This window comes from Physeter macrocephalus, chromosome 14 (genome assembly GCF_002837175.3).
Source record: "Physeter macrocephalus isolate SW-GA chromosome 14, ASM283717v5, whole genome shotgun sequence".
NCBI classification, from domain to species: Eukaryota; Metazoa; Chordata; class Mammalia; order Artiodactyla; family Physeteridae; genus Physeter; species Physeter macrocephalus.
The window spans coordinates 21,292,795-21,313,053 of record NC_041227.1 but is presented as its reverse complement, the minus strand read 5'-3'; the positions used below and the strand labels follow the sequence as shown (position 1 = coordinate 21,313,053).

Here is a 20,259-nt window from a genome sequence, read left to right as displayed (position 1 = left end):
GGGCCTCCCTCTGCTGCGGCCTCTCCCGTTGCGGAGCACAGGCTCCGGACGCGCAGGCTCAGCGGCCATGGCTCACGGGCCCAGCCGCTCCGCAGCACGTGGGATCCTCCCGAACTGGGGCGCGAACCCGGTTCCCCTGCATCGGCAGGCGGACGCGCAACCACTGCGCCACCAGGGAAGCCCCCAAAGTTTTATTTTAAATTAAATCATAAAATTAAAAACCAGCAAGTGGAACTACTAGGCTTACAACAAGAACAGAAATCTTCTACTCCATCCCTTCCTATCCCTGAGTTAGTTCCTCACTTTTAATATGAATAAACAATTAAAGATCACTGGACATTCCAGGAAAGACTTCAACCCAAAAAGACACATAGAAAAAAGGAGCCTAAAGGAAACAGAGACAACACAGAGACACATGAAAACTTAAATATACATGTAAATCTTAGAAAGGTAGGAGAAGATACTCTATCCATAAAACAAGGACAAAATATTATGAAAAAAGGAACAGAGTAAGAAAGAGCTCTTATACGAATGGCTGTAGTAAACATTTGATGTACAGAGTTTAGAGATAAAGTCAAGAAAACCTCCCAAACTCAACAGATTTCTCCAAAAAAAGATACACAAATAGCACTTGCAAAGATGCTATACTTTATTAGCCACCATGGAAACTCAAATCAAAACCACAGTGAGGTACTACCATACCCACCATGATGGCTATAATCAAAAAGAGCAATAATTACAAGTGTTGGTGAGGATGTAGAGAAATTGGAACCCTCGTGTGCTGCTGGTGGGAATGTTAAATGGTGCAGCCACTGTGGAAGAGTTTAGCAGGTTTCTCAAAAAGTTAAACACAGAATTATCATATGACCCAGCAATTCCACTCCTACTTATATACCCAAAGGAAATGAACACAGATCCACAAAAACCTTGTACACAAATGTGCACAGCAGCATTATTCATACTATCCCCAAAGTGGAAACAATTCAAATGTCCATCAACAGATAAATGTATAAATAAAATGTAGCATTATCCATAAAATGGAATATTACTCCACAATAAGGAATGAAGAACGGATACATGCTACAACATGTATGAACCTTAAAAACATGCAGCAAAAGAAGCCAGACGGGGGCTTCCCTGGTGGCGCAGTGGTTGAGAGTCCGCCTGCCGATGCAGGGGACATGGGTTCGTGCCCCGGTCCGGGAAGATCCCACATGCCGCGGAGCGGCTAGACCCGTGAGCCATGGCCCCTGAGCCTGCGCGTCCAGAGCCTATGCTCCGCAACAGGGAGAGGCCGCGTCCGCCTGCCGATGCAGGGGAACCGGGTTCGCGCCCCGGTCTGGGAGGATCCCACATGCAGCGGAGCGGCTGGGCCCGTGAGTCATGGCCCCTGGGCCTGCGCGTCCGGAGCCTGTGCCCCACAACGGGAGAGGCCACAGCAGTGAGAGGCCCGCGTACTGGGAAAAAAAAAAAAAAAAAAAAAAAAAAAAAGAAGCCAGACACAAAAGACCTGTCATACAATCATACTGTATGACTCCATTTACATAAATGTCCAGGACAGGCAAATCCACGGAGACAGAATTAGTGGTTGCTAAGAGCTAGTGGGGAGGAGGGGATGAGGAGTGACTGCTTATGGTCATGGGGCTTCTTTTTGGAGTGACGAAAATGTTCCGAATTTAGATAACAGAGATGGTTGCACAACATTATGAGTGTACTAACTGCCACTGAACTGTACACTTTAAAGAGTAAATTTTATGGCATGTGAATTATATCTCAATAAAGTTGTTATAGCATGGAAAAAAAAGAAAAGGAAAAAAAAAAGAAAGCCTTCCAGAAAGAGAGACAACAAAAACATAAGAGAAAGAAGATATCAGAGACAGGATCAACTCAGCAGATCCAACATGTGAGTGACAGGAATTTCAGAGAGAGAAAACAGAACAAGTGGAAGGGAGGAAAGTATTTTAAAAAATTAATGCAAGAAACAAAAGATCTGAGTCTCCACATAAAAGTGGCCTATTAACTACTGGCACAAAGACCCATTCCAGGGCACATCATTGAGAAATTTCATAAGAGAGGTAAAGTGAAGATCCTAACAGATCCTAACAGCTTCCAGAGATAAAATAATACAAAGGACTGAGACCTGGAATGGCCTCAAACTTTTCAGCACAAGTAATGGAAGCTAAACATAATACAGCCTCTTTTAAGATTCTGAGGGAAGAGTTACTTTCAACTTTATTTATATATAAATTATATCTATATTTATATACAAAAATAATTTGTATTTACTATTTTCAACTTTACACCCAGCCAAACTATATGAGGTCTGAATAAAGACATACAGTTTCCAAAAATTTATCTCCAACTGAAGGTGTGCTCCCGTAAAGTGAGGGGCTAAAACCAGGAAAGCGGAAGACCATGTTGTCCAAAAAAGCAGGGTGTCCATCACAGTAAAGGAGCCAAGGGCAGTCCCAGGTGACGAAAAGGGAAGTCTCTGGACAGCAGCCTGGCAGCAGGCCCAGAAAGCAAGCTGGCCAGATCAGGGCAGAGGACAGAGGGCACCAGGAAAAATAGGAGATCATGAGATTATCTGATACGTTTGCACACCTGGAAAATAATATTGATAAGGGGCTGACCGATCTGGTGGAGCATGTGAAAATAATTACAAATAAGAGCTTAGAAAATAAAGTGTATAAAAAAATAAGGCAACCATTCATTCTAGGAAAAACAAAATGTATAAGAAAATGAAATCATAATATACTACAAAGCTCTGCAGTGAACATCATTTACATGCTCACAGCAAACAGAAACACTGGTTGTTTTTTTAACCCCAAACTGATGTAATATACAGAGGGTGGGGCACAGGAAGTGGAGGTGACAGATCTAAATACTGAGCTATTATAGTAGAGATCAATACATAATGATGATTAATTTGAGGGGAAATAAAAGGTAATCCCATTTAAAAACAAAACAGACATATGAAGGTAAATACCAGAATACACAGTCGATGAGAGCTGAAAGTGGGGAAGGCTGAGGAAGGGCAGAGGACTGGATGGTTTCCGTTAGAAGCCAGTTAGTGCTCTCTCTGATCCTTGCCTCTGTTCTGATTTTGTAAATACTAATACTGTAAAAGGTTATTAGGTATATACCTCACAACAGTTTCCTGCACACCAGTGGGTGTGACATCAGAGCTGGGGACTGGCCTAGAGAGAGTGAAAACAGGGCCTCTGAATCATCAAGGGGTGGTTTCCTCAGGCCCTGCCCCACCAGGGGTCGGTGGGGTGCTGGCTCCATCCCTTCTGGATACTCCGGGAGACCCGTCCTTCCTGCACGGTCTGTGAAGGGGAGCCATCTAGGGGCCAGAGCTTCCCAGGGGCCTGTCTCCAAACCACCCCTCCCCTGTATCAAACACCTGTGAATCTAGGCTCCCTACATATTTCTAGCTCTTTCTAGAACTATTCTCTAATTTCTTGGGGGAATTTTTGGAAACAGGCATGGTATAGACAGAAGCCTAAGCGGGAAAGTAGATGACTTCTGTCTAACCCACTCATAGTTCTTCACACCCTGCTGAGGTTCACAGTTAGATCCCTGGTGCTTGGCACACAGCAGGCGCTCAATAAGGAGCCACCAAAGGCATAATTATGGTGCCGACTTTCTGTGTCCGGCACTTCGTCCGGCCCTGAACATGCACTGCCGCATCAGAGGGTAGGATTATCTCCACGTTACAGGTAAGGAAACTGAGGCTCAAGGAACCTGCCCAAGGTCACTTCACTAGTAAGGGAAGAGCTGGGATTCAAACCCGGGGGCTGCTGACCCCACAGCCAGTGCAACTAGCAGCTGCTGCCATAAATCCTTTCTGGAAAAAGGTTTGGTTAGGTCGGTGGATGGACGGAAGAAAGGGAAGAATGAGAGTAAGGGGTGGAATCACAACCAACCCAGGAAGAGAACCTAAGAACCCCCCACCCCCACCTCGGAGGCTGGGGCTGGCACTCACACCCCTCCCACCCCGTCCCCGGGGCCGGCCTCACAGCGCCCACCTTCTTCAGAGAGGCTGTTCTCTTTGGTCTCCTTGTCCATCTGGCAGCACCAGCCTTCCAGCCGCTCCGTTTCTGCCTGAAGCAGCTTCAAGAACCAGTAGCCGTCCCGGCGGCAGGCCCCTGGCTGTGCTGGCTCCGCGGGGGAGCTGGAGGACGTCTCCAGCCAGGGGTCAGGCGGGGGCAGCGAGGATGCCTCTAAGGCAGGGTCGCTGTCGTCTCCATAGGAGAGGTTGCGCTTGATCTGGGCAATCCTGGGGGTCTGCCGGGGGCCGGCATCGATGCTGATGGAGTCGGGGTGAGGGGTGCAGTCCGGGAGGCTCCTCTCAGATGACTTACAGCTCGAGTCGTTGGCATCCTGGGTATCCGAGTCGGTGTCCCGTCGGGAGGACATGCTGTGAGAGGGGGCGCTGCTTCTGTGGGTGTGGGGTGGAGTGGGGTGGGGACAGTAAGGGGTGAGTCACCCAGAGGTCCAGAGACCAGAAGCCACCCTGACCCGGACACACGGGAGACAGAGAAACGGATGCATCGTCTGCTCACCATGCGCCTGAAGCGGGTCCCACAGCCCCCGTCTCATTCTCTGCTCAGCCCCCGCCCCGCCCCGCCCACACGCACACGCACACACAGACAAGGTCATAAGGTTGCCTGTTTACTGCAGTGGGGCCAGGACGCCCACCAACGTCGGGGTGCCAGGCCATGTCTCCGCCCGGCCTCGGCCCCCGTGGCTGATTAATGTCACAGAGCAAGCGCTCGTTGAGCACGCCCGCCCGCCCAGCCTCCCACACCTGGGCCACCGCCCGCACCCCAAACCCAGCTCGGTTACTAGAAATCCAGCAAGGAGAAGTGGGTTAGGGAGAGCAGGAGGAGAAGGCGCAGGAGAGGGGAGAGCAGAGGGAGGGAGAGGAGAGGGGAGAGGCAGCCACAGCTCGGCGCCACTTACCGCCAGTCGTCCTCTACCTGAACCCCGATGGACTGGAATTTGGTAGCGGGACTGGGCTCCTCTTTTGGCACTGGCTGAATGCAGTCAACCTTATTGAAGGACAACGACAGCAACGGCACGGAGACAAAGACAAAAATAAAGAACAAACACCACACTTGCTGCTGAAATTCACATTAGTGGGACGACGCAAACGGACGTGTGGACAGACAGACACGAGGCATGCGGACACTGCACGTGGGCCCGAGGCCGGAGCAGGTTAAGCCGGGCACTGCTCATTCGCGCGGAGGCGGGCGGGCAGGTGGGTGGGAGGTGGGATGGGGTGGAGATGACTGGCTTTCCCTACTCTGAGGAGGGTGCCATCACATCGATCGCTTTGGGTCCGTTGTCCTCCGAGAGGTGGGAATCGTTCCTTCTAGTCCTCTCCTTCACACGCATCAGAGAGAAGAAAAAAAAAAGGACAACGAAAGAGAAAGAAAACACACACACACAAAGCCACAGCCGTTATCTGGTGTAGTTGAAGCGGGGCTGTCTCGAGGCAAAGATCACTCCCCCAACCCTGCAGCTGAAGGGCAGGCTGGAGGCGCCTGCACTAGGGGCAAACCTTGGACAGCAATTCTGGATTTGAAAGCTGCAACCAAAGCAAGAGCCGGCCAAGTCCCTGGGCCCTATGGGATGCCAGCCCTGGGCCTCGATCACACTTAGCTGAGGTTACCTTCAGCACTGGGTGGGCCAGGGGAGCCACGTGCAAAGCTGGCACTCTTTCTCTATACCAGTGATGCCCTGGGCCTACCTTTCTTTTCCGGGACAGAGGTACGTGGCCACGGAGCAGCCAGGTCAGCCCCTCCGCCACCGCTCATGAATGAGGGAGAACACACACTTGACCCAGGGCTTGAGGCACCAAGGGGTGGGAAGAGAGTTGTAGGGGTGTCCTTGGAAATTGGAGACTCTTGTCTCTTGGCTTCAGAGGCCAGGGAGGCTTTCCTGGGCAGGGACTGAGCACCAGGCTCCTCCTTGCCATGGGGGTGCAGCTGCATTTCTCCTTCAGCAAGAGCCAGCTCAGAGGATGCAGCATCACTGGATCTCAAGAAGCTGCCTGGAGAGCATGGAGTGGGGGTGGGGTGAACCCAGGGGAGAAGCCTGGATGGGCCCAAGAGCCAGAGTACTCAGCCCCGTGTGAACTTGAGTGAAAGGATCAGGGTGAGTCTAACTCTCTCTCAGGTCTTCTGGAAAGATAAGAACATCCGGTTTGGCCAAGGAGAGGGTGGGGCTGCCCAAACAAAGACCCCGAGACTAGACTGTTTTCTGTATTCCTTAGAATCTCTCCTGAGAGCTGTACAGGACAGGGGCTGGACCCCTTATGAAGGAGCCCAGAAAACAGAATAGTCTCCTGGCCAACTTTCCTCTTGGATATGTGCCAAAATTTTTCCTCTCCAAGAGGCAAGTGCAAGAAATCGGCCAGTGAGCCGTCTCTGGTCCATTCTGCCCCCCTTTGAGTCCTGTGTTCCTTCTATAATTTTGGTGCTTTGTCATCTACTCGGCCATGCCCAACTGCGCAGGGGTGGCTGGGGAAATGGAGATCCTGTCCAATCTACGCCACAATGCACACCACCTGGACCTCCTTGATCGCCCTCTGGGTTTGGAGGGGCTCTGCCTCCCCCAAGCTCTTAGCTCACTGTAGCTGCCCTCCCTCCCTGCCCTGAGTATGCTCCACTTTAGTCTGGATTTAGAGCAACTCTTGAAAGCTGCAAAGCAGGGCCCAAGTTTTCCCCGCTCAGCTAATAGCAGACAGGTTACTGATGTTAAGTGCATGCAGGAGGTGCAATGAAGCAGTGGAGGGGAAGCTGGCGCACCCTGCCCTGCTGTGTGCCCTGGCCATGCGCGCACAGTGAGCCTAGCTTCCTGAAGGGTCTGCCGGCTTTGGCCACTTGGTCCCGGGGAATTATCTGCCTGGATCCTTTCTCACAGAGGGATGCATTGGGACCGACATCCCACTTCTCAATTTGACATGGGCCTGGCACCTCAAGCAACCTACCTGTCCCCAAGGCCCGAGAGGGCTCTGGGCAAAGTTCCCCTTGAGCAACCCCCAAGGCTCCAGGGCCCTGAGTCCTGGGCCCCTGGCCCTCGGCGTCTACGCTCCACGCTGCTCCCACCGCCAGGCGGGGCTGTGGCCTCCGCACCGGAGCTGACCTTGGATCAGAGAACTGTTAGGCCAGTCCCGCCTCCCACGCGTCGGCTGCCAGGGCAAAGGGTGGAGTGAACAGACAGACAGTGGACAGGCAAACAGTGGACAGGAGATGGCTGGCTGAGTGTAACTACATTCACTGGGACAACCCATCGTTGGAGCAGGGACACCTGCCCACAGCTGCAGAGCCTGCAGCATGTTTGGGCGAACGTGAGGAAGACGTGACTATGGGTGGAATTTGGTCTGGCCACTTGGGGCCGACCCCCCAAAACAGACAAACCACCTTTGCCCAAGAGACCTAGTGGGCCTCCACCAGATGTAATTACACGCAGGCAGGTGCACGGCGTGGGCCGAGGACAGAGTGCGAAAGGGGCCCCTACTTGTATTCCTATAGATGACAGTTTCCTTTTGGGAATGGCCTCAGGGTGGGATTCGGAGCCGGTCAGCGTCCCTTGTTCGCTCTTCAAAGCTGCATGTTTTGGGGGTGGCTCAGGTGCCTCAGGGGCTGGGGTGACTCCGCCCCGTGTCACACTGGGCGGTCGGGTACTGCTGTCCAGGCTGTCCGACGAGTTGCTCAGGCCGGACTGGCTCGTCACTTCGCTCTTGTGGTCCTGGCTGTCCAGGTAGGTGTCCTGGGCAGACTCGGTGCTGCTCTGGACCGTGACGGAGATGAACGGCTTCGATGTGGTGCGTGGAGGGACCGGTGGCGGGGTCTTCTTATACGCCACTAGGCATGATGAACCTGCACATGGGTGAGAGGAGGGCAGGGGAGAAGGTGAGGCCCCAGCCCTCTCGAGCCCCTTTCAGGGCTGAGGCCCTACCTGACCCGACCCTAGCTCTGGCCTCGGTGAGGATTTCTGGAGCAGGAGAATGGGGGTCAGACACAGCAATGACCAAGACAGACAGACACAGGCCCTGCCCACCTTCATGCTGAGCCAAGGCCAAGTCTAGTGGGGGATGCCCACATGTACCAAACACACCCTCCACCTGAGTCCCACACAAAGGTCTTATCCATCCGGGGCATGGGCTGGATGGTGACAGCAGAGTGATGGTCAGGACAGCTAAGGAATGGTTAACCTCACTTGTCCTCAAGCTCACCGAGAGACCTACCACTCCCCTGCCCAGGTCTTTTCCTCCTACCCTACCTTCCCTCCACCCTGGTTTCCTCTGCCTAGATGCCCTCTCCCTGTCTGGTCAGAGACCAACACATCCTTCAGGGCTCAGCTGTCCTTCCCCACATCTTGCCATTCCCACCCCACCCCTCACCTTGTTATGTGAAAACCCCACACACCAGTCTACCTCCCCCAAGACTCCATCACGCCCGGTCAGACTCTCTGTTCTCCACCAAGATTCAGGGAACCAGGACCCGCCATAGGTGGGAGTTGGTGTCTCAGAGTCCCATTCTGAATCTGGCCCAGGGCTGGCCCACAGCTGGCTTCGTAAACGCTGAACTTTTTGTTCTGAAACAGGAGGTGCTTTTCAAACAGCAGTAGCTACTTGCTGTGAGGGGCCGGGTCACATCCAGTGGCTTTTCTCAGCATCTTAACTCCAATTGCCCTTTCCCCAGTGAGGACTGAAACGAGCCTCTCCCCGGGTGAGGCCCGGCCCGGAAGAGGAACCAGAGGAGTGGCTTTAAGCCTTGCCTTCAAGGGACTGCCAATCACGGTGATGGTGATGGCTCAATGGAAACCCTCAAAATGAGGCCCAGTGCCACAGGGGCAGTGACAAGGCACAGCAGAATCCGTTCATCTGCTCCTGTGAGATATCACTACGCAAACATCAGAATGACCAAAATAAAAGCCGGTGACAACACCAAATGTTGGCGAGGATGTGGAAAAATGGAATCACTCATTCACGGCTGGTGGGAATATAGAATGATACAACCATGGAAGACTAAACGTGCAATTACCATGCAACCCAACAAGTGCACCTCGGGCATTTATCCCATAGAAATGATAACACATTCACAACAAACTTATACAGGAATGTTCACGGCAGCTTTATTTGATATAGGCCAAAAGTGGAAACAAGCTCACCGAGAGACCTACCACTCAATGGGTGAAAGGCTGTGGTGCGCCCAGACCACGGAACACCACTCAGAAACAAAAAGAAATGAACCACTGATACAAGCAACTACTTGGATGACTCTCAAGTGAATTACGCCAAGGGAAAAAGCAATCTCAAAAAGTTACAAATCACGATTCTATTTATAAAGCATTCTTGAAATGACCTAATTATAGAGATGGGAACAGATTAGTGGTTGGTGGGGAGACTAGGGGGAGAGAGTGATGGGGAGGCTGGAGGGACTTGGTTATACAAGGGCCCCAGGGAGGACCCCAGTGTGTACAAAGTGATGGGAGTTCTATATCTTGACTGTGGTGGTGGACTCATGAACCTACACATGCAGTGAAACTGTATCAAACTAAAAAACCACAAGGTGATACAAGTGAAAATGGTGAAATCTGAGTAAGATTGGTGGGTTGTACCTATGTCAATATTCGGGTTACGATAATTATACTACGGTTTTGCAAGATTTTACCGTTGAGGGAAACTGGGTAAAGGGTACACAGGATCCCTCTATTATTTCCTACAACTGTATGTAAATTCTATACAATTACCTAACAATAAAAAATGTAATATAAAAAGCCCATCCATCTGTCTGTTCACCTGATAGACATGTATTAAGCCAGGCCCTGTACTGGGGTCCAGGAAAGCTAGGAAACCCCATCAGCAGAGAAACAGCCGTGACACAACTACCTCAACAGCAACAGAGGCCACAGTAGAAAAGCCCAGGAGCTGGGAGCCGTGTCTTGTGCTTGACCTAGTCTAGGTGACTACGTGCTCTGGGAGCTCAGAGCCATGAGCACTGCTCCTCCTCTGTTCAAAATTTCCCAGTTCTGCTCAGGGATCCCCCCAGACAGACACACCCACAGTCTCTGACTCCCCAACCCAAGAAGGGTGGTGCAGGGGCAGGAGGCGGGGCTTTGGTCTGGGGGAGAAGGACCCTCCAGGGCCCTGCCCCGTGCAAAGGGACAGGCCTGCTCTGGAAGATGAGCTCCTGTGTTCAGCTGGTTGTAAGGCACAGGCTGACAGCCGAAAGCTGGGCCGCTTACTGAGCTGTGTGCTCAGCAGCTTTATGGCTTTGTAATTTACGCCTCACGGTGACTCTGTGAGGTGGGGATATGATTATGCCCACTTTAAAGATGTGGCACACGAGGCGCAGAAGGTTAGACAACTTGCCCAGAGTTGCCAACAGCAAGTGACAACCACATCTGTTCGGCTGCACAGCCCACCACTCTCCACTCCCCAGGCCTCAGGCCCCACCCCCCTTGCTGGGCTGGGCTGCAGATGTCTGAGGCTTTCACTGACCACTGTGCCCCTCAGCAACCTGCTGGACTCTGGAGCCAGTTTGCAGGGGCACATCCAAGCTGAGACCTGACCGCTGGAGGAGGAGGGGCCTAGACTAAAGGCAGAGGCCTGGCTTCCAGGCCCCGACAATGTCCCTGTCCCCCAGTGAACTTTTTAGTACCTTTATCTGTTCAGTGGGGGTGGAGGAGTTCTAACAGCACACCGTATTCACATAGCTCTTGACTAACTCAAAGCATTTTCCCATTCATGCTCTCATTTAAGGGTAAGTATGGAGGCTCCCCTCACTGTGACTGAAAGGGAGACTCCTGCTAGGAATCCCTCCTCCCCATTGCCTGAAATTCTACCATTTGAGAGTCATTCCTTTGGTAGTGAGGATCCAAAAGCCAGAAGGCAGCAGAGAACCAGACAAGCCTGAGTTCAGACCCCAGCTCTGTCATATACCAGTTATGTGGCCACAGGGAGTGATTACATAGGCTACATCACAGAGGTCAAGGCTCAGACAGCCCAGTGCTGGCATGGCTCTGACTAGTTTCTGGTACAGAGGGAGACAGGCCTGGAGGACAGGGGGTGAGCCAAAATTTTACCACTCCCCAGCCACTGGTGGGGAGGCTGGACTGGTTCTCTGACCAGCCAGGGGCAGTCTCCCCCACGAGCTGGACACCTAGAGCAGCCCATTGAAGCCCATGACCACCAGAGCCCAGCAGAGACACGACTCACTGGGGATTTCAGGATTTGTTTGTTTGGTTGGCCTAAATATCCCAAGGAAGCTTCAGTGGAGTCTTCTGTCCCAGATTAGAAAAGTGAAGCCCTAATATGCTCAAAATGTTTAAGGGGGGGGAATATGCCCCTAAAGGGGGTGGCAGTGAGCATGAGGACCCAGAACTGGGCTCTAAGCCTGGTGGAGGCCGTGTGACCCCAGTCAGGGTCCTGGTCCCCACCTGTAGTGGGGCTAACACTGGCCTGGAGGAGTCAGTCTGTGCAAGGGCCTGCCCCACCCAGGAGATAATGGGACTCTCCAAGGGCCTGGACAGAGGACTGACCTTCCAGCCTCTCTCTCAGGGTTGCGTAGGCCAGAGTCCTGCTGACGGAGCCACTCATTAGAGAGAAAGTGAACTAGAGGGAGGCCAGGCCAGATGGCCAGATGTGAAAGAAGAAAAAGTCAAATCACCTTGGATTCTCTATGTCTCCTGGGGCACAGGTGACAGCCAGACAAGTGGTGTGACTAATGGAGAGGATTTCGGGGCATCTCTCAGCTGTGAACACTGTCCCCCCCAGGGCCGGGGTATGGGGCCCGACTCTACAGGACAGCTCTCATTTCACAGGCGTGAAATGCCAAGAAATACAGGCCAACACCTCCCCCAGCCCCTTCTAACGTGGGGATCCAGTCAGTCTGTGCTCCTCACGCCCACCACACTTCCTCCCACCTCGGGGCCTTTACACCAGCTGTTCTTTCTGCCTGAAAGGCTTCTCCCAGCACCTCACGTGTTTCAAGTGTCACTTCCTCTAGGAGGCCTCCCCTGACTGCTCCCTACTCTCCCATCGCCCAGGATCTCCATCACAGCACCCATCACATTTGTCATCAGCTCAGCGAGGCAGTTACTTGCTGATGGTTACAGGCCTGAGGCGGCTGGGGGCTCTGTCTGTCTTGGCACAGCAGGTCGTGTCCCGGGCCCAGGGTAATATCTCAAGCATAGAAAGCTCTCAATAAATACTTGTTGAATAAGAAGAAGAACCTCATCATCGCTACAAAAACCCCTCGGTTGCCAAAAATCAAGATTTAGCCATAGTGAAGGCTCCCAGCACTTTAGAACCCAAGGTTCTAGTCCCGTCTCAAATTTGGAGCCCTTTCGGCTTGGTCCCACTCACCCATCCTTACAGCCTCACCTCCCGCCCTCCCAACTGCTCAGCATGCCCCTTCCAGCTTCACAGAACCCACACACCCTTGGCAAACACACCACACTCTTCAGGCGCCAAAGCCTTTGCACATGCACCGTTTCTGCCAGAACCCCTCTGCACATCCTTCATGCTTCCCGTCCTCCGGCCAGTCCCTCCACTCGCAGCCCTTTCTGGCCCAGGCAGGGTCTGACTCTCTCCTCCGGGGCACTCAGGGCTGTGGCCAGGTCTCCCACTGAGCGTGTGTCCCATGCGGTCAGCAGCCAGTCCCCAGTCCAGAGGGTGCGCAACCATCATTTGCCAATTAAACCTTAGAGGGAAGCAAGTGCCCCCGAGACCCAAGATGTTGGCCCGGCCAGGATGTAACTGCGGTCCTCCCTGCCCTGGGGAGACATTCTGTGTGCCACAATTTACACCAAGATGGCATATGGGTCCAACTCTTTGTCCACTCACTCTTGGAAAACTTTCAGATTTGCCCAGGAAGCTTGGGGGTGAACATCACTCCAGGATGACTGTCTACTCCAGCTGGTCCTTGTGCATATTTTTAAAGATCCTGAGTGAAACATCGCTGAGACACAGCATTGTCTGCACACTGCACAGCTGTGCCCGGGGGCCGCGTGCTTCCCTGCCCTCACCTTGGCCATGCCGGTCCCTCACGCCAAGGTTCAGACAGAAGCTGGTTGTGTGATGCCACCTGCCCCCGGCCCCAAACATCCAGCCCAGCTTCCCTGCCCCACTGTGCACAAGACCTTGCTTCTTCTAAGCAGAAGCTCCCTTTGTCTCATTTCCGCCTTCTGCCCTAGATTTTATCCTGCAAACTCTATTTTTCAGGTCAGAATGAATTTGTTTCCACGTCTTGTTTTTTTTAATGTCAAGGTGTATAAGATGGCCAATCAGAGCTTCAGGTGCTCAGAGTACTGGCTGTGGCTCCATTTCCCCAGTAGCCCCAGCATGCTAGCCTCCTGCAAGTGCCTTGGAGGCCCAGCCCAGTCCTCACGTCTGCTGGCTCCCAAGGGCCCGAGCTTGGCAGGGGTGCTGAAGGAGAAGTGGCCTAAACAGTGTAGGAGCCATGGCTGCAGGCTTTACATAAGAGGCAGTGGACCCATGCAAGACCCCACGTGAATGGAGCTGGCCTCAGAGCCAGAACCCCCTAAACTCCTTTGCTGGCTCTGACCGGCTTGTCGGAGGAAGGGCTGAGAGCCTATAAGAGCCCTCCTTCTCTCACCCGACAAGTAACCTGTCAAACCACGCAGCTAAAGCGGGGAGCTCACTTGTGTGCTACGGTTAAAGCAGAACTCACGGCTCCCGCCCACCTAGCCTCAAATTCCTCCCTCCTTCCCTGTTTCTTCCCCCAAAGCAGGGAAAGCTGGGAGAGAATTCCAAGCAGCTAAGTCAGGATTGGGGACAGACTGACCTCTCAGAGCCATTTTCCTGCTGACGGCCCATGTGCCCTCTACTTTCCCCCTCTGCCAGCCTGGAATCCACCTCCCTCACTGTACCTTAAGAGTAACAACATCAAACTTCAATTTCAAACGCCAGCAAGAGAGACTGGCAGCACCTCTTACCCCAGCATCCTCCTGGGGCTCCTCCCCACTGCCCACAACCAGGGGTTCCCTACCTGCCTCCCCATCCTTTCCTTCTCCCCACCTCTAGAGCCAGCCTCCCCTAGATGCCCCACACTGCTGCTCCCTGGCCCCTTACCCTCCTAGCTTACCTTTCCTGTCCCTCTTCCACCCTGGCCAATGGGCCACTTGAGGAATCCAATCATGCCACTGCTTTGAAACCTTCCGATGGTGCCACCCACCCACCCACCCACCCAACGGAACTGGAACAAGCCCTTCAGTGGAGGCACTCAGGGCTTCCAGAATCTGTACCTGCCTCAGACCCCAAAGTCCATAGGAGCCAAGAGGTTACAAAGGTGTCTGGGAAAGACAAAGCCACAAAGCTCAGGGAGTCCGGCCACAGCCTTGGAGCCCTGCCCAGAAGGGGTGCACTCAGGATGCCCTCCTGTTGGTATCAGTGCCAAAGTTAACAGTGCTACTGAGCAAGCACTCCATCTACACTCAGTCCTCATTCTTCATGATTCTGTATCTGCGAATTTGCCTACTTGCTAAGACTCATACTCGTGGGGCTTTTTTTTGGCGGCCACTTGCAGACATGAGCAGAACCTGAACATCTGAGTTTCCCAACACACAGGTTCCCAGCTGAGGCTGAACAAGGCAACACTGACTTCTTGTTTCAGCTCATACTGTAAACAAGCACCCTTTTCCTGGTCTATTTAGTGCTGTGCTTTCACATTTTTGTGTGTTTTTTTGTTGGTGGTGATTTCTCTACTTGAAATGGCCCCCAAGTATAGTGCTGAAGTGTTGTCCAGTGCTCCTAAGTGCAAGAAGGTTGTGATGTGCCTTATGGAGAAAACACGCGTGTCAGATAAGCTTTGCTCAGGCTTGAGTTAACAGTGCTGTCGGCCTAGATCAGTGTTAATAAATCAACAATATATTAAATAAGGTATCTTTAACAGAAACCTTGGTGGTTTGTGCTGGTAGCGGGTGGAAACGCAGGGACTCTGCATTTCCCATAGGAGCAATGGTTCAGTATTCGCTAATTCAGTGTTTGTGAGACACTATGGATGTAAGCACCGTGAATAACGAGAATGGATTGTACTTTGGCCAAACGAACCCTCAGAACAGATATGTGAGGTAGGTTTGTCACTGCCCTGTTTTCTAGGTGAGGCTCAGAGAGGTGGGGAGACTCGCCTTCTACCCAGGCAGTGTTGGGGCCAGGGCTTGAACCCAGGCTGCCTGAAGCCTGACCCCTACCCTATGCCCCTCCCACTGTGCTAACTCTGTAAGGGACATGTAGAGGCAACAGCCTTGAACATGTCAACTGTTTCACCCAGAAAATGAGGTGTGACTCCCAATGTGCTCTGAGTAGAATTCAAAGAGATGGCAGACATGAAGATGTTTGTAATCCTGGGGTGGCCCCTGTGATTCCATTTACCACGGTTTCTCGATGAAGGAGAGAGTGATCACCTTTTGGGGGACAGCTGGGCACCTTTCTGGAAGACATGAAGGTTGACTGGGTCCGGCAGGATGGACCAGAGTCACTGAGGGGCAAGGAAATGCAGGGCTTTCAGGTGGAGGGATGCTCCGAGCAAAGGAGCGGGGCAGCACAGCCCAAGGCATGGGAAGACAGATTTGAGCAGGGCATGGCTCGGCAAAGTGGCATTTAGGTAATTTAGCTGGTGAAGGGAAGCCAGGGAGGCCTGAGAGAGGGCTGCCTCCTCTCGGACAGGGTCCGTGGCTTCCTGGGGCCTCTTGGACACTGGGAACGGTGGTCTCTTCTTCCTGCCCACAGCATCCCTCACAAAGTCCCTCCAAACTGGCCTGCAGTCAGAGGATTTACAGCGCGCAGACCTGACTGCAGCTGGAAGGGCGTATGGCCTCCTTTCTCAATAGCCCGGCACACCAGGCAGCTCTGCGTGAGGTGCTAAGGCCATCTCAAGCTCAGTGTGTCCAGAATGAATCTGAGCCTCTCCTCCCCACTGTCGGCCTTGCTCTCCTAGAGGGGGGACCCCCATGCACTCCGTTACACACTCCAGAAGCCTGGGGAGTCCTGCCTCCCGCTTCCCAGGCCTCCCCCATCTGTAAGGCTTTGCCCCTCCCCCACAAAAGCGCATGTCACAGAGCCGGGCTTCTCTCTACCCCACCACCCTGGTCTAGGTTTCCACTTTCTACCCTCTGGCCTCCCTGCTTTGTCGGTGACCCAACTCACCCACAATCACTCTCCAGAAAGCAGCCTGAGGAGTTTTTTAAAAGTACAAATTGGATTAATGCTTCCCTTTTCTAAAGCTTTTCAAAGGCTCCCCACTCCATGCAGTTGCCCACCCTGGCCTACTACAGGCACTGCCCCCTTCTCCAGCCTCAGTTCCTGCACTTTCCCCTTGTTGATTCCATTCCAGTCACCCTGCTATTCCCCAAACACTCCAAGCATGCGCCGACCTCAGGGCCTTTGAACCTGCTGTTTCCTGCCTGAGATGATCCCCACTCCCACCTCTGCACACCTACTCCTTCCTTCCCATCCTGCTCTCATCTCTGCTTCCCACTCAGGTCTCAGCTCAGGGGTCATGTCCTCAATGAAGACCTCCCAGACCACCCTGTCTAAAGTTGCTGTTCGTCCTTTGAGGATCCCGTTTATTTCATTGAGCACTGATCAACTTACTGGTTCACTTATCTTTTGTCTCTCTCCCCTACCAGACAGAGATCCTGGGTATCTAATACAGATTCCTGAGGGTGGGGACCCTGAATACCTTACAGAATTAAGATGCTTTCCCAGCACCAGGCCCAATACATGGCTGGCTTCAGTAAGTATTTATTGAATGAATGAACAACCCCCTATTTGACAGTTGGGTAGACTGAAGCTCAGGGAAGAATGATTGACTCCTGACTCTGAGTCGGAATTTAATGGCCAGTGAGCGCTTTGAAAAGCTCCCTTCAGGTCAGCCCCCAACACACATACACATACGCGGGCGCACGCGCACGCGCGCGCGCACACACACACACACACACACACACACACAAACACACACACTATAGGAGCACAATCTGGTGGGAGGTAAAGCTTGGAGCAGCTCTGCTTGAAGTTCGGCAATGGAGCTGTGGGAACGAGAGCTCAATAAACCCTAAGCACTGGGCATCAGAAACAATTTGAAAAATAACCATTTCTGAAAGGTGGCAGAGAAAGTAAATAAGCAGTGCTTCCGGCAACATCTTCCAGGCAAGGCATATCATATGTACAGATTTAAAAGAATCATGACTGAGTGAGTCCTGGGCCAGGTACTACTTTATTCCAGACACAGGCCTGGGAGGGGAGATAATCATCACTGATGTTTTATAGATGAGAGAACAGGCTTTTAGCTTTTAACAGTGGCCGTGCTCTGTGAGGCTGTGGTCGACTGTGTACCTTGCACAGGGTCTAATCCTTTCTGAGCCTTAGTTTCCCCAGCTAAGTGAGTTGGCCTTGAATGGGCGTCACGAGTTTAAACGTCCACAGGAGACCATGCATCTAACCCCTCTGGGCCCACAGCTGTCACGTGGAGACCTGGGTGAGAGAAGCCAGAAATCTGGACTTAAAAATAAATAAATAAAACCTCTAAACTTAAAAGTGGAGTTAGTTAATTCTTTTAAAAATGGAGTTAGTTAATTCTAAGTTTTAAAAAACACTGGGCAGGTACGTGCCTGCCTGCTATCGTGGCCCATGGCACACAGGTTTGTGACTGCTGGAACAGCTATCCTCAGACCTCCTTGCTCCTTCTGGAGCTCCAGCCCCTCTCCCTCTGCTCCCCAGGAAGCCGGTCCAGGGGAGGAGAACCTCCCCCTTGGAAAGGCAGGAGACCCTTGGGAACCTTGAAATCGAGGCAGCCGGAGGCCCTTCTGGTGGTGTCTCAGGTCTGCTGGGCAAAAGCAGAGAAGCCCCTTCTGGTCGGCAGGCCAGTTCTGCTTGCAGGCTCTTGGCACCAGGGCGCAGGTGGCGGGAGAGCCCCATCCAGAGCACAGATGGCCGCCCCACTTCATGGACCTGGAGTAGCTGCCTGGGAGGGACCAGCTTGGTTGCTGGGACAACACCCTTCGCCCCCTCCAGAGACAGCTGCTCCTTAGAAGCCCTGTTCACACACCAGTTGGGGTCGAAGGTATGAGGTGGCTCTGTCCTGACACGTTCAGGCCAGAGGTGCTGGAGGACGGGGTTAAGCAATGCCCTCCAGATGGACCCACAGTTCAGGTCAGCTGATTCTCTGAGGACGGGAAGCTGCCGGTCAGGAGACTTCACAAGCTCCCGGGCATCTCCCCTGACTGAGGGCTGGCCGTGAACTGGCCTAGCATGAAAAGCTTTAACTGTATTGGCTCATCAACTCTTCACCAGGCCTATCACTCCCACTTCAAAGAGGAAAAAATGAGGCCCAGAGAGAAGTGAACAGCCCCAGGTCACACTGCCAGGATTTGAGCTCAGGCTTTCTGATTCCAGAGCCAGCACTTGTAGCTGCTGCTTCACCACACTGACCAGGGCTGGAGTTCGGTGCACTTAGCAGGGCCTGGCTGAGATTCTGGCCAGGCCAGTTCCCCAGTCAGGACCCTAATCTTGGGTCCTCATGCAGGGTTTGGCGATATCCTCTGAGTGGGTCAGATGATGGCTGCCTCGGCTCTGCTGGCCATGGGGTCAGAGGCCTGGTGCCCCTGGACCAGAACCCCAGCACGTGGAAGAAAAAGGCGGCCCGCCCTGCCTGTGATCACTGCCACCCACCGCCCTTCCTCAGGCGCTTCTCTTCTGGATGTGCAGTCCTGGACACTCTGACCCTCCACCAGAAACACCAGAACCCCTGATGTGGTTTCCCAGTCACTCAGGACTTCCTCAGTTTGGCTAAATCTCACTACAGCCTCAAGGCAGAGCCCAAAGAGGTGAGGCCACTTGCCCCAGGTCACACAGCTGGCTGATGGGGTACTGGGACTGGAACGAGGATGTGAAACCTCCAAATTCTAGGGTCCGAGGAGAGAGTAATTCCAGTGACTTTCAAACCAGGTTCTGGGAGCCCTCAAGAGGGCCTGGGGAGGCTTTTTGACTCCCACCCCCCGCCAGGGCCCTCAGAGCACCTCCACTTTCTTTCTTTCCTCCATATGGTATTTTGGGATCCACCAGACTAAGTCAACCTCCTCATAGTACAAATGAGGAAACTGAGGATCAGAAAGGCAAATGTACTCCCTGAGGATCAGGTGGCAGAGCAGGGACCCTGCCTGGGGCTCCCAGTGTGGGGGTGTTCCCCCTGACTCCCAGCCTGGAGACCACCAGCTCCAGGCATTCAAGGAGGCACGCACCTGTGGCTGAGCCCCACCTCCTCCAGCCCCTGACCTGGGGACCCCAGACGGCATGCTGTTTCTCAAAAAACATTTCCACGAATACTGCGACCGTATCCAGTAAGCAACCTGTCAGGCAACATTCACCCCTCGCCGCCCGTTCTGTGCTGGAATCTGCTGCAAATGTCCTTTTATTTATCCCCAGAGACCTGCCGGCAGAGTTGGCTCTGCCGGCAGCTCTGCTGAGGCCCCTGCCCTACCCCTCAGGATACCTTATTACCACCACCCCGGGAGTCTAAGCTTGAAAGACACGCCAGCTTCCAAGCAGCAGTTCCTGAATCATGACTTTCTCGTACATTAAAGCTATAAACACTAGTAGGGAGTGCTGATGAGGAGAAGATGGCCAGAGTTACAGGGCTGCTATGGTGGTTCCAGTCCAACACAAAAACTTGACGTGTACAGCCCCTGTCTGGCCTGGTGGAGGAGTGGGCGGGTGGAGAATCCAAGATTTGGCTTTTCAAATACTATTTGACTTTTCAAATACTGGCTCTAGCACGTGGACCTTGTTGTGGTCTTTCCAAAGCCCTAAGGTCCCAGGAGCCCAGCCTGGGAAGTACTACTTAGAAGAAAGAGCCTCAAAAACCACCCTCACTTCTGGAGGGCTGATGTCAAACCCTAGTAATGGGTCACTAAAGCCTGGCTTTTTACAAGCTGTCACAGGGGCCCACATCCAGCGTGCAAAGCCAGACACTGCCAGGCCCTCTGCACCTCGATTGCCGGCCTCTTTCACTGTTCTGAATGACCAAGCAGATCCCAGAATAGAAAGACGGTGTTAACAGGCTCATTCACTGTGCCTGCAGTGACAGGTGGCATATCGGGTGTCAGAACCTGGAGCCAAGAACCCTGGGCGGCCAAGAGATGGTTTGAAATGAACAGAGCAGAAGTGAATGGGGAAAACCGTGAGTTCAGCTCAGGTCAGCCCAGGCCAGGCCGCCTTCC

At 53.0% G+C, this 20,259-nt stretch overlaps 1 protein-coding gene across 7 annotated transcripts in view; it reads right to left on the bottom strand.

The window, feature by feature from the left end:
* The window catches only part of DLGAP4 (DLG associated protein 4), a 47,254-nt gene extending 29,251 nt beyond the window's left edge, over positions 1-18,003 (bottom strand). Inside the window, exons 1-4 of one of the 7 annotated variants that reach the window (XM_028499693.2) lie at positions 17,820-18,003; positions 7,534-7,895; positions 5,315-5,394; positions 4,035-4,447 (exon numbers count right to left, since the gene is read on the bottom strand). In XM_028499693.2, the coding sequence (XP_028355494.1) occupies positions 4,035-4,447; positions 5,315-5,394; positions 7,534-7,895; positions 17,820-17,988 (1,024 nt within the window). In that variant the 5' untranslated portion in view covers positions 17,989-18,003. Of the gene's footprint in view, positions 1-4,034; positions 4,448-4,971; positions 5,061-5,314; positions 5,395-7,003; positions 7,514-7,533; positions 7,896-8,452; positions 8,470-11,562; positions 11,722-17,819 lie in introns of those variants that run through there. The other 6 variants (XM_028499692.2, XM_028499694.2, XM_028499697.2 and 3 more) reach the window with 6 other exon arrangements.
* Between the last annotated feature and the right edge of the window lie 2,256 nt (positions 18,004-20,259).